Source organism: Scyliorhinus torazame, chromosome 20, assembly GCF_047496885.1.
Source record: "Scyliorhinus torazame isolate Kashiwa2021f chromosome 20, sScyTor2.1, whole genome shotgun sequence".
NCBI lineage: Eukaryota > Metazoa > Chordata > Chondrichthyes > Carcharhiniformes > Scyliorhinidae > Scyliorhinus > Scyliorhinus torazame.
This window is the reverse complement of record NC_092726.1, coordinates 14,303,806-14,316,096: the sequence shown is the minus strand read 5'-3', so window position 1 is coordinate 14,316,096 and position 12,291 is coordinate 14,303,806. Positions and strand designations below refer to the sequence as shown.

The window sequence follows — 12,291 nt, the reverse complement described above, 5'->3', positions numbered from 1 at the left end:
GGGTTATTGTATTTTGTTGGAAGTACCATGTATAATTTTTGCTTGTTTTGTGCGTTATTCTTTTTTTTCTGGTTGGAGTGTTTTGTTAAAAATTTGAATAAATATATATTTTTTAAAAATGTAACTCTGCTCATTGGGATAGGGGAAAACCATGACAGGGATACAAGAAGTGAGCATTCTTTCTGTTGAAAACAGATCGACTGATCTTAATAAAAAAGGACAGACTTGCATTCAGACAATGCCTTTCACAACCACAGGAAGCCCCAAAGTGCTTCACAGCCAATTAAGTACTTTTGAGATCTAGTTACTTCCTGAAGGACGACATCCAACACAGGACAATTCTCAAAATATCCCATCCAATGTTTTTTAAAATAAATTTAGAGTACCCAATTCATTTTTTCCAATTAAGGGACAATTTAGCGTGGCCAATCCACCTACCCTGCACATCTTTGGGTTGTGGGGGCCAAACCCACGCAAACACGGGGAGAATGTGCAAACTCCACACGGACAGTGACCCAGAGCCGGGATCAAACCTGGGACCTCGGTGCCGTGAGACAGCAGGGCTAACCACTGCGCCACCGTGCTGCCGACCCATCCAATGTTAATCAGTTTTTTCATCACTGTAAATCAAAGGCTTCCATGTGTAGCTGTTTCATTGGCTTTTACCTAAACAATGATAAATCTTTTCAAGCCATGATTAAGAGTCCTGAGAGAATGCAGCAGGATGAAGCATTAGAATTGGACCCGTTACCTTGTGTCTGGATGGGGTTGAAGAAAGGGAATTTATCCTGGTAGAGGTGTTCGAAGGCACTGTTCCGCAAAGCTGACACGGGCAGTGGCTGCAAGTCTAGCAATTCTGTGGGGGGAGGATACTTTTCTGGAAGAATCAGGTGTCGGAATGAAACTGGGAGTTGAGTCTCGCAAGCTGCAAGGGAAACAGTAACAATGCTCTGCAACCATGAACTGTGAAACTGAGCACAATTAGAATGACACAGAAAATGAACAATGTGAATTGAAGAGAAATAGCATCAAAACTCAATACCCTAGGGTCACTTCGGTAGTGATAAATTCACAAATGGACTCATTTATTAAATTCAGGCTTAGTAAAGCGAATTAGACTGTTACCTTTAATCTATGTCAAACAAACTATGCGAACATGGAATAAAATTAGATCACGTTGCAGATGGTACTACAGCAAAGCACTACTTTTTCTTTCAGGTCACATAGTTTGAAACACAGGGTTACTCACAGAGCCAGCGGTCAGACACCACTCTGATGAAATACTGTGGAGGGAGAGGTTCAAAGACTGGTACAAAGAACATCACCAAATGCTCATCTTGAGCATATTTTGCCTTCAACAGGAAGTACTCGTGGTGTAGAATAACTTCACTGTCTACATCCTCAACGAGGATCCAGAATGCCTCGGAAGATCCATGTATCTGTGGCAACAAAGAGACAGAAATCAAACATTGTCAACTCAAGCCTTCAGCATAGAAAGAAAAAATTTCATCCCTCAGACTAGTCTGCTCAATTGGAACTTTTAAATAGCAAGCTACAATTAATGGTCCTCAGTTAAGCACTCAGACAACATTTGATTCCCAGAATTTGTGACTGGATTTTCTCCCAGTGATTAATCGTAGATATGAATTTTGTTCCGTTTTACCTTCTCATCCCATTGGAAGTCGGGTGTGATGGTCAGTTCCACTTTCAGTGTTGAGCGTGTGATGGGCTGGATGTGAACAGAGAGTTCAAGTTTCGGGAATTGGTGAATGTACTTGTGAATTGTCTTGCCCATCTTGGGCATTCGGATCAACTCTCCTGGTTGGAAAAAGAGTGCAAGCAGTTTGTTAGCTAAAGTCACACAGCAGCTACAAACAGCTTACTGTGGTGGCTGCTTCAAAAAGTTACAAACCAAATGAAAAATCTTCAACCACCCCCACTGCAACCTCAGCTATTAACATCCCTCCTCTTCAACAAAGGATTTCCCATCAGCAACACACATTCAAACACACGAGCCAGTGAACTCCAACATCTAGTCACAGAGTATTGGAATCCACACCGTCAGAGCAGACATCGGAAATTCCTGTGGGTGTGGTGCAATACACAGTTCTTACCTATTTCGTTATGATTCAAGTCATACAGTCGCTCAAATGGAAAGTTCTTCTTCTCTATCTTCTTAATGACTTCCTCTGGCAGCTTCCTGAACTGTCGCAGAGGTGACATCGACTGCCACCTGTCATAAATACAAGGCATCAGTTGCTGGATTTCATGAACACATGTTCTAAAATACTCCTGCTATTGTATCAATTGTACTGCGATAGGTAGCACCTTAAATTCCAGTGGCTGAAGGCAGCATGGCTCAGATACTGGGAAAATCACATGGACATCAGTGGGCCAAACACCTGTTGAATCTTTGGGATCTGGCTTCAGATTCCAAGGAGATCAAAGTCTGTGCACCAGCTTTAGGTATTCATAGTGAAATTAGTTCCCAGTGAACACAGGCCCACAACCGATCATGCAGCATTTTGTGGGAATCGGACCACAAATAGTTGGTTTGAAAAAAATGACACACTGGTCTGGAGGAGCTGCTCTCCTGATACTGAAGCACAACTTGCATTGATTAGATTCGCATGACTTTTCACAGCTGGTTACTTTATTTTTGGTCCAGTGTCCTCTGGTATATAGGGCAACAATCTGGTTGCCAATTGCCCCCAGCAATGGGTCGACAAGATCTTCAACATCGACTGGAGCATGCATACGGTACCTTGTCACATTGCCAAATGCTATCTTTTCAATGTAGCATTAAAGGAATGCAGTACTGCAATGTCAACCTGGATTAGTATAATGGCCTGAAAGGCCTATTTCTGTACAATATGAATATCGGCACAAGTGCACAGTGGGTTTGAACACTCAATATTCTGATTCCAAGAAGAGAGTGCTGATACTGTGCAGGAGGCTTTGCTGCACTTCCCACCTATCTTGTACATCCTGAGGAGACTTGATGATCAAAGTCGGTGGTCAAAATTCGATGGGTTTTATTTCCCAGCATGCAAAGCCCTTGTTTGACAGATGTTGCATGGCAATAGAACCAGCTAGCCATGATTATTTTTCTGCAATTATTTGGTGATTCATGAGTACAGGACATGGTTTAGTGCTAGTTTCTTACATGCGTTTGTCAATCATTTTGCAGAGATTAACAGTCTTGTCTGTGAGCTGGGCCCAGCCTCGATTTAGGACGATTTCAAATATACAACGCATCAGACGCCCTGCAGACTGCAACACAACATGAAAAGAAAATGAACAATTCCACTCAAATCAGCTACTCAGTAAAAGTCCCTCGGTAACTCCTCAGGGAAATGTACAATGCATTAGTTACCCCTGCCTTCCCAATACACAACAGTACAGGAGACAATAGCCACAGCTTTGCTAGGCAACGAGAACAAAAACTTGTAAGCTGATCAGTGAACTGAACAGAAACCATTCTGCTCATTGCACTTACCTGAGTCACATAGACCATGTCTGCCATCAGTGCAAACCCCTCCAGCTTCAGTTGGGAGATGTAGGCTTGGAGCAGCACATTGATCTGAAACAGTATGCACAGGGTTAGGAAACATCATGTACAATCAACCATGCCAGTGCCCATGAATGTACAATTAGGTCAACCATCAACACCCCTCCCCCTAAGCCCAATATCCTCAATACATGCCCAAAGCAACCCACCTCTCCTGTAACAGTCACAAACAGCACCCAAATGTCACTGCAACCCCACAGACACAATAACAGCACTTCTCAGCAAATGGCACCAAGTCACAACAACCTCCCAACATATGGTCTTGGGGTGTGTTTGCACGCACCCACCCCTTATTCCCATCTTATTCTCCTCAATACTCTCTTCAGGCGAGTTCTCGGTGCTTGTTCTTAGAGACAATGTATTGTTCTGGGCGAATACGGCCGACAGGCAGAGTACATTTCAAATGTCCAAATGGTGTTATTTCCATGACCCCAGCCTCTAAACTCTGGATAGTCTGTTACCACTTTCAGTGGTTAGTTCATACAGGGCACAGATACAACAGCCAGAGTGAGCCAGGCGATGACAGCCAGATTACCTTTGCACTAGGCTCTTCAATGCTCTCCTTGACAGGTATAGGAACGCGTTCCAATAACTTCTGCAGCTCAAGTTTCTCCTCCTGAAGGGTGTGTAAATGGCAAAACATCAGGTGATTGAGATAAAGATGCATGGAATAATCAGCTGGGCAACCAACTGTGAAAAGAGCTTCTGGTAAATCTGGTGAAGATTCATTCAGCCAAGCCATTAGGGCTGCCTCAGGCCAATACCAGACAAAATGGTTGGCTGAGAGCAGATTCTTTGAATCAATTCAGATAACATGCATTCTCAGCCCATGCATGTGTATCTGGAGCTCCTGTGGTAAAATGGTAAGAAACACCCGTCAGCTTATCCTGTTAAAAATTAATTTGCAAGAGGGTAGTGCAAACCTACATATTGGATCTCATTACCTTGTGGGACTACCTACCCCATGATCCTAAAGATCTGGGGTTCTAAATTCTGCCTGCAGGGCTGAGGACCCGGGTTCGAATCCCGGCCCTGGGTCACTGTCCGTGTGGAGTTTGCACATTCTCCCCATGTCTGCGTGGGTTTCACCCCCACAACCCAAAAGATGTGCAGGTTAGGTGGATTGGCCACACTAAATTGCCCCTTAATTGGAGAAAAAATTGGGTCGTCTAAATTTAAAAAATAAAATAAACCCTGCCTGCTCAGTGACATAAAGGCCCTTTAGCATAAACTTGTGAATGGATATCATTCTTAAATTCAGGGACTGCCACCACCAACATGTTAGGATATGCGTTAGGATAACATTTATGTGGATCATTTCCATCTCTCTGCAATATTAACCATGGCAAAGTTGACCAGTTGAAATGTGGTGGGGTTTTGGGAGTCCACCAAAACATTTTTGTTGCTGATAACAGAGTCAGAAATAGTCATTCTGGACAGAGTAATCCTGCAGTGCCGGGAGAATGTTCAAACTCACTTACCTCTCTCACGCTGATGTTTTTGAACTCTGAGGACAGTGAAAAAACTCTGAAGAGCTCGATTTCACTGAGGGTGGGTTTCAAAAGCTGATTGTAAGTAGCCATGCTTTCATGTGTGATGTAATAGTGACTCGCAATCCGCCCGAGGTCAGTCACCTGCAAACAAGATGTACAAGTTATAGAACTGACTGAATGCTGTACATCATTTACTTGTCTCTCAGCTTTGCTCCAAAAGATCCTGCTTATTTAAATACAGAAGCTAAACAGAAAAGGTTTATGAAAAAACATCACATTTCTGAAGTTTTGGTTTGTCTCAGTTGACGATAGGTGCTATTTCAGAACCTGATGACACATTGGCTGTTACTGTGACAAGTTTGATCCTCTCTCCCTTACCTGGAAGTTGCCACCCTTTTTATCGTACTTCACAAGGTTGTTTTTGTCAAGTATGATGGCAGCAGTGTGAATCAGGTCCAGTCTGCGCTGCTCCAGCAGCGGGTCGATCTTCAACTCATCGTGTGATATTCCATAAAGAGTTGGAGTTCGCAACATGCGGATGTAGAGGTAGGTGTACCCCAACCAGTTAACAGCATCCTGCAAGATCACAAGATTACAGGGTTCAGATTCGACTAGCAATCCCTGTAAGGACAGTGTCCAATATCCAATGTAGCTGGGTGGACTTTACATTTCACTGCCCAGGACATGGAAGTATAATATCCAGGGTGACTCAAGACGGCAACAATAATTAAACATCAGTTTCTCACCTTGGCAGTCTGGACATTTCCAAGGACAATCTCAGCATTGAGCATGTCAGGGAGTCGGGTGATCATCTGGCTCTCGATGGGCAGCTGCTGGTTGAGAAGGGATAGGTAATACTGCAGCTCACCATGCGATGTAATCAGGATACCCTCACCTTTCGTATCGTATTGTGGTCGTCCTGCACGGCCCAACATCTGTAAACACATGACCGTTTCAATTGAAGAGTGAACAAATTAAAATCGAGCGATCAATAGAAACAAAAAAACTAGAAGATTGTGGCAGGCCCATCCATTTATTAGGGATTTTGTAAATATGGACTTTCAGAAACATTTGTTAAGACAAGACATCATTAACCAAAATGATTAAAGTCACGTCACCTGAAGTACATCGAGTGCACCCAACTCAGTCCAACGCCCCTTCTCCGGGCTGTACACCTGTGTCCCTTTGATAATAACGGTATGTGCAGGTAGATTCACACCCCAAGCTAGAGTGGCTGTGGAAACCAGCACCTAAACATGAAGCACAATGAGTGAAACTCAGATCATACATTCAACCTGCTGTTTAGGGACAAAATCGAAGTCAAAAATTCTTATTTCTGTAGAACATTTCCATTCAATACACAAAAGTTCTGGATAACATGAGACACAGGACTGCAGTTTTGCCAAGTGTAAAAATTGTCGTATATAAAGCAGTGACACAACTGCGTAGAGAGAGACTTTGATTATTTTTCTCCCAATGCAGATTTTTGCCCACGACAGTATTTGTTTGGTCTGCTTTTTTCATTCCGTTACCCTCAGGGTTAACTCACTTATAGAAACAATTTGTTCTGCAGCCAAACACAAGTACGGTGTTCAACACCTGGGCTGGGTACATTTATTCAGACATTGGGAAGCTGCAAATACATGCCAGTCATAAGAGAACTGCAGCTCATTTACAGTTGTTTTGTATCCTGTATATGAGGCAAATATCAATGGTCAGGGGAAAAGACTTGCAAGATGATGATCCGAGTGCTTCTCCACTGGAGGTAGTGTGCTGGACAGCTGTCTCATTACCATTACAGGGGGCGTGATGGGCACAATCAACTCTCACATTTGCCAACATTATAAGAGTAACAAAATTTAAAAAACACTTAATGGACTGTTGAGGTCTTTGGACGTCCCAAGGATGTTAATGGCATTGCATAAAGCAAGTTCTTTTCCTTCCCCCTTCAGGCTGTACCTGCACTTCTCTGAGCGGTACGTCAGTGCACAAAGCAAAAGATAACTCGACTGGCAAAGATGAGACAGCAGCTCGTTTGTGACTTTGATGCGGTTGTCACGTAGGGCAAAGGGTGCTGATCCAATAGACATGTACCCCCAATCATGTAACTAGTTATACAAAAAGGACTGACACATAGACCAGACCAGACACACTGCAAACAAAAATAAAGAGAAACAAAGTTCCCAGAAACCATGCACTAACTAATAACCTGAATGTGTCGGTCAGCAAACAAATCCTCCACCAGTGTTCGGTCCACTCTGGTCATACCAGCGTGATGAATGGCGAAACTGTACGGAAGCAAGTCCTTCAACTCCAGATTCTATACGAGAGACAGAGAAGAAAATATAGCCAGTGCAAAAAAATCTGAAATAACAACAGTACATTTGCAAAATTAAAGGTCTGTCAGGATCTGAAAAGACAAGATCCTGAGTTTCAAGTTTCCTTTCTGTTTCAGGCACAGTGAGGTTGAATTTTGGCAGAGGTTCTCCAACTTTCCTGCTGTAAACTCTGGCCAGGTACGATGCTGAAAGCCAAGGATAGGATTGTTTACCTTGTTTCTCCAGGGTTTTCATGCATGTTATTTCATAGCATGTTATCATGTTTCATCATGTTAAAGGCACAATATAAATAATAGCTGTTCAGTGTCTCCTCACCATGTATACATATCAGAGAGATTGGTTAAAAAAAACATGGCTCTTCACCTTGCATTGCTCTGCCTCTGTACGCAGCACCTCTGTGGAGGCTGAGCCCTCTCGCAGGAACAAACCCAAAGTGTCTTTTTCCAGGCACATATCCCGAATTGCACGTGCCGTCTTTCCAGTCTCTTTACGGGAGTGAACAAACACCAACACCTGAAATAAACCAATCACGTTAAACCTTATGAACAGAAGCTAGAAACAGAGCCAAACGCAAGATGGGTAAACCTGGGGAAGAGGGGGCCAGGAGACTTGGATCCAACACTCCATGTTTTGGGGTAGAAGAAAATCAGTAGAGACAACACGTCAGTGAGGACAGAGGTGGGCTGGTCGTTTTTTTTTTTTTTTTAAAGAGATGCAGGTTATATTCTCCCTCGGCTATTCAAGCGGTTCACAAGCCCCAGACAGTCTCCATCACGTGGAGCGATTTATGGGGACAAAAGAATGTTGAAGACAGTGCATTTCTTGTCAGATTGCCTGAACTAATCAGCTCAAAACACCTCCACACAAATCACACGCATCACTCACTCCATCACAGTAACCTCATCAGATTTATTATGAAGGGGTGGGCAAAAATGCAAATTGGAATGAGGTGGTCGTGGCAGGTCTGTGAAACTTGGCCATGGTAAAATTATGAGTGAACAGCAATGGTGGCAACTGGTCCCAACCAGATGGCATCAAGTCAAAGACCAAACAAACAACTCAGCTCAGATGTCTAAATCCTGGTATGTACACATTCAGCGAAGTTGCAGAGTAGCAGTTCATAGCCGTTGCCTGAAAGTGTGGCAGCAGTACAGACTGGGCTACCATAGGCAGTGGTTGAGTGGGGACACAATTTATATTTCCAAATGAGATTACTGACCTGATTCTTTCCAGCATGCTCCATCACCTTCTCATACACAATCTCATTCATAATCTGGAAACGTTTGATGGCTTTCTTTTCTGTGATTCCAACATATGTCTGCTCCAGTGGAACGGGGCGGAAACTAGGATGAAAGACACGCATGGGGTTAAAATTCCACATAACACAATTCACATCCTGCATAAATTAAGATTATGTTTCCCATTACCTTATTATAGGAGTGGTGCTTTGTATCAGTATTCTGACTCTTCCCCCAAACTCTTTGTAACAAGTGCGGAATTAATTGATTAGTGCTTAGCAAATGTACACTGACACACAAGTAATCCCCATCAGCTACAGCTTCAGACAACCCGGATGCAATTTAGACTGGCCTCAAGCATCCAGTTCCTGACCACTTATTCCACTGTTGTTACTAATATTAATGGTGTCACCCTGTAAACACAAGGCGCACAGACTGGATCCTGATATGAATTACCTATTGTCAAAGTAGAAAAGACCTTTGGCTGGATCAACCCGCAGAAGAGTAGCAACATCTTCATAGTTGGGCAAGGTGGCACTCAACCCAACCAATCGCACATCTTCTTGAGTCATCTCGATGTTGCGAATTGTCCTGGCAACCAATGCCTCTAGTACTGGACCACGATCATCATGCAGGAGGTGAATCTCGTCCTGAGGAAGAAAGCTCAGGGAATAACCAACTTGGGGCAAATTGAAAAAGTGAAATAAAGCAAAGGTACGAGCAGGCTGTTTATTTTTGCATAATTCTCTAATGGTGTACAAAAAGAGACTTTTGTCTGTTGCCGCAACTAGTAATTTACGGAATGTGTCGCTCGTCTGTTGCCAGGGGCTTGTAGCTTGACGGGCGTCATTCCACATCAAGCAAGGTTGACCAGCAGTCTCTGACGCTATTACCATTGGAATGCTGGAAGGATTTGCAGATTGACACATTCAACTTGTTTGACTGCATTATGAACATGATGGCATTACTTGGCCATCAAATCCCAGGGTGGGACTCAAACCTGGAGCCTCTGGCTCAGAGACAAGGACACTACCCACTGTGCCACAAGTTCTCCTTGGCTGTTTGATTCCTTGGGTCTAATTTCATGTGTCTAATGTCAGCAACAAGCACTTCCATGTCAGGTATGGTAGTTACCTGCAGAGAGAAGTACTCTTTTCTTTGCTGCATTAATGTGCTTCAGTCTGCATCTTTAGATGAGCTGACCGATAGCGGCATTTTTGATTTGTTAGCCTGTGACCTCCAAGCTGTATTATCCATGAGGGGCAGCCATTCACGCCAATCAATCAATGGAATATACACAGACAGCAAAGGGAAAGATCGTAAAGTCCTGCACTTATTTGTCTACTCACAATTATCATCAGTCTCACTATCTGCGTGTAGGTGCGCTCTCCTCCTTTGCGAGTGATGATGTCCCATTTCTCAGGGGTGCACACAATCACCTGGGTTGCAGTGATCTCCTCTTTGCACAGTTGATGGTCCCCGGTCAACTCTGCGACACTGATCCCATAACTGGCTAAACGCTAATAGAAAAGTGTGGAAAAGTCAGAGAAGATTATCAACTACATCGAAAATATCACAGCTTATTCAAGTGGGATAATTCTCCTCTCAGAACAAAGGCACAGAGCAGTCACTTCCTTTTGCAGAGACCGTCTCAATGACTCATCACTGGCCTATTAAGTTTCACCTCACTTGGCCAAAGCTTCACACCCAACATCTTGTCCCACGCCCATATTGTCTTCTTTAACCTCAACCGGGCTGATTTCCACTGGTCCCCCAGTCCCTCAATTCAAGGAACTGGAATCCTTGTTTTTTTAAATAAATCGAATACCACTTTTGCCTCACCCAGCCTGCCTCTCCAATTTCTTCTCGTCTTCTATCTCAGCTCATGTCCTTCATTACTTATGTCTTAGACCGGGGCTATTAGGTTGTCCACAAACAATGAAGACAAGAAAATCAGGCCAGTATGCAAACATAATTTTAAGAGAGCCCACTTGATATTCTGTCTATTAATTTAAACAGAAAGAAAATACAGACAGGCTCCTGTATGGTAGTGTACTCTGTCCCACTAATTCTGATGAATTAATTACAGCTGCATGATTTTGTAACAGCTACAGTCTATGGACCATGAAAACTGAGCCTATTGATTCAGTCACAGGATATAGGCAACACTGGCAAGATCCACATTTATTGCTCATCCAACTGCCCTCAAGATGACGATTGCAGTGCTGATGGTGATCCATTTTCTTCAGTTGCTGTAGTTGTGAGTGGTGAGTTTTTATTGTTGTAGCAGGCTCTATACAACATTTACACTTACGAGCTTTTTATTCTGCTTTATTTATTTAAGTAACTGAATTCAAATCACAAATTGGTGAGGTTTGAACTGGCTTCTGGATAATGAGCTCAGTAACATGACTACTATACTATCATATGCATAATAACACTTGATGAAAAGCAAAATATGACTTCAGTCTAACTTGCTGTCAGCAAGTTACTCTTCATTTTTAAGACTGTGTCGACGTAGGATTGTTTCTATGCCAGTCCTTACCTTACTGAAACTTCCCACCATCTCCTGAACCAGTGATCTCATGGGAGCAATGTATATAATCTTGAAGTCGTCAACGTTGATGGTTCCATCGATGTTAATGTGTTTCCCAATCTCACGCAACATACACATCAGAGCGACGTTTGTCTTGCCAGCACCCTAGAAGTGTCGGAAAAAATAATTTGAATTCAGAATTAAAAACAGGCCCTCTGAGCCAAGCACACAGTGTTGACAAATTAAAGGAATTTGTTGCATTCACCACAGGTGAATTTATCGCATAAGTCAGCATATACTCACAGTGGGAGCGCACAGCAGCAGGTTTTCATCAGTTTCCATGGCTGCTTTACACAGCTTACTTTGGATTCGATTTAGCGTCTTAAAGCCTTCAAATGCTGCTTGTGTGTATTTAGGCATCTTCTCCACCGATATCAGTTGCTACAGAAGAAATTATATTTGGAACAATGAGAAACATAAACACAGTAACACTTGGTTTTGAGCATTCTGTGTCATATCTAGATCAAATATACACTTCCCCAGAATAAACTAATTCTCTATCTCAGCATAAGATAGGATAATGCTTGCTGCCCAGCTCAGGTTAACACATTTGAAATGCAAGATGCTGAAAATTCATCACAAAGAAAATGTTGTAAACATTCAGATTAGACAGTGCCTGGAGATGAATTAATACACCTGACATGGACCCAAATTGACAAAGAGTTCACTCTGCTCCTCTCTTCACAGATGCTGCCCAACTCACTCAGTGCTTCCAGTTTCTTTTGCTTACATATCAGACATGCAATAGAACCATCTAATTCAATAAACTATATTTCATGCAGCTATGGGGACGGACCTTAACCAGAGGGACGTTATCAAGCAAAATTCTTAGTCCTTCCACCATGCCCATGTTGGTATGGGTGGGGTATGAGAACATCCCTCTACACTCAGATGGGAGGCTCAATGCAAAAGCATTTAAATTATTTCGGAGACTTTGCTTTTGCAGTATTTCTGTAATTACCAAATCCAACATCGGACAGAGAAAAGACAGGTAAACAGCTTGGGTGCTGAATGACTTCAGCATTTCAGTTTCAAATTCAGATTGCCAGCAATG

General features: G+C 42.9%; 1 protein-coding gene across 1 annotated transcript in view; it reads right to left on the bottom strand.

Moving 5' to 3' along the window:
- Positions 1-12,291, bottom strand: part of snrnp200 (small nuclear ribonucleoprotein 200 (U5)) — a 37,677-nt gene that overhangs the window by 14,559 nt on the left and 10,827 nt on the right. The window contains exons 12-29 of the mRNA XM_072485712.1: positions 11,481-11,618; positions 11,187-11,342; positions 9,991-10,161; positions 9,098-9,291; positions 8,623-8,746; positions 7,767-7,916; positions 7,274-7,384; positions 6,183-6,314; positions 5,811-5,999; positions 5,443-5,640; positions 5,053-5,205; positions 4,107-4,187; positions 3,500-3,583; positions 3,167-3,273; positions 2,115-2,233; positions 1,664-1,818; positions 1,250-1,439; positions 752-925 (exon numbers count right to left, since the gene is read on the bottom strand). Coding sequence (XP_072341813.1) covers positions 752-925; positions 1,250-1,439; positions 1,664-1,818; positions 2,115-2,233; positions 3,167-3,273; positions 3,500-3,583; positions 4,107-4,187; positions 5,053-5,205; positions 5,443-5,640; positions 5,811-5,999; positions 6,183-6,314; positions 7,274-7,384; positions 7,767-7,916; positions 8,623-8,746; positions 9,098-9,291; positions 9,991-10,161; positions 11,187-11,342; positions 11,481-11,618 — 2,626 coding nt within the window. The remainder of the gene's footprint in view (positions 1-751; positions 926-1,249; positions 1,440-1,663; positions 1,819-2,114; positions 2,234-3,166; positions 3,274-3,499; positions 3,584-4,106; positions 4,188-5,052; positions 5,206-5,442; positions 5,641-5,810; positions 6,000-6,182; positions 6,315-7,273; positions 7,385-7,766; positions 7,917-8,622; positions 8,747-9,097; positions 9,292-9,990; positions 10,162-11,186; positions 11,343-11,480; positions 11,619-12,291) is intronic.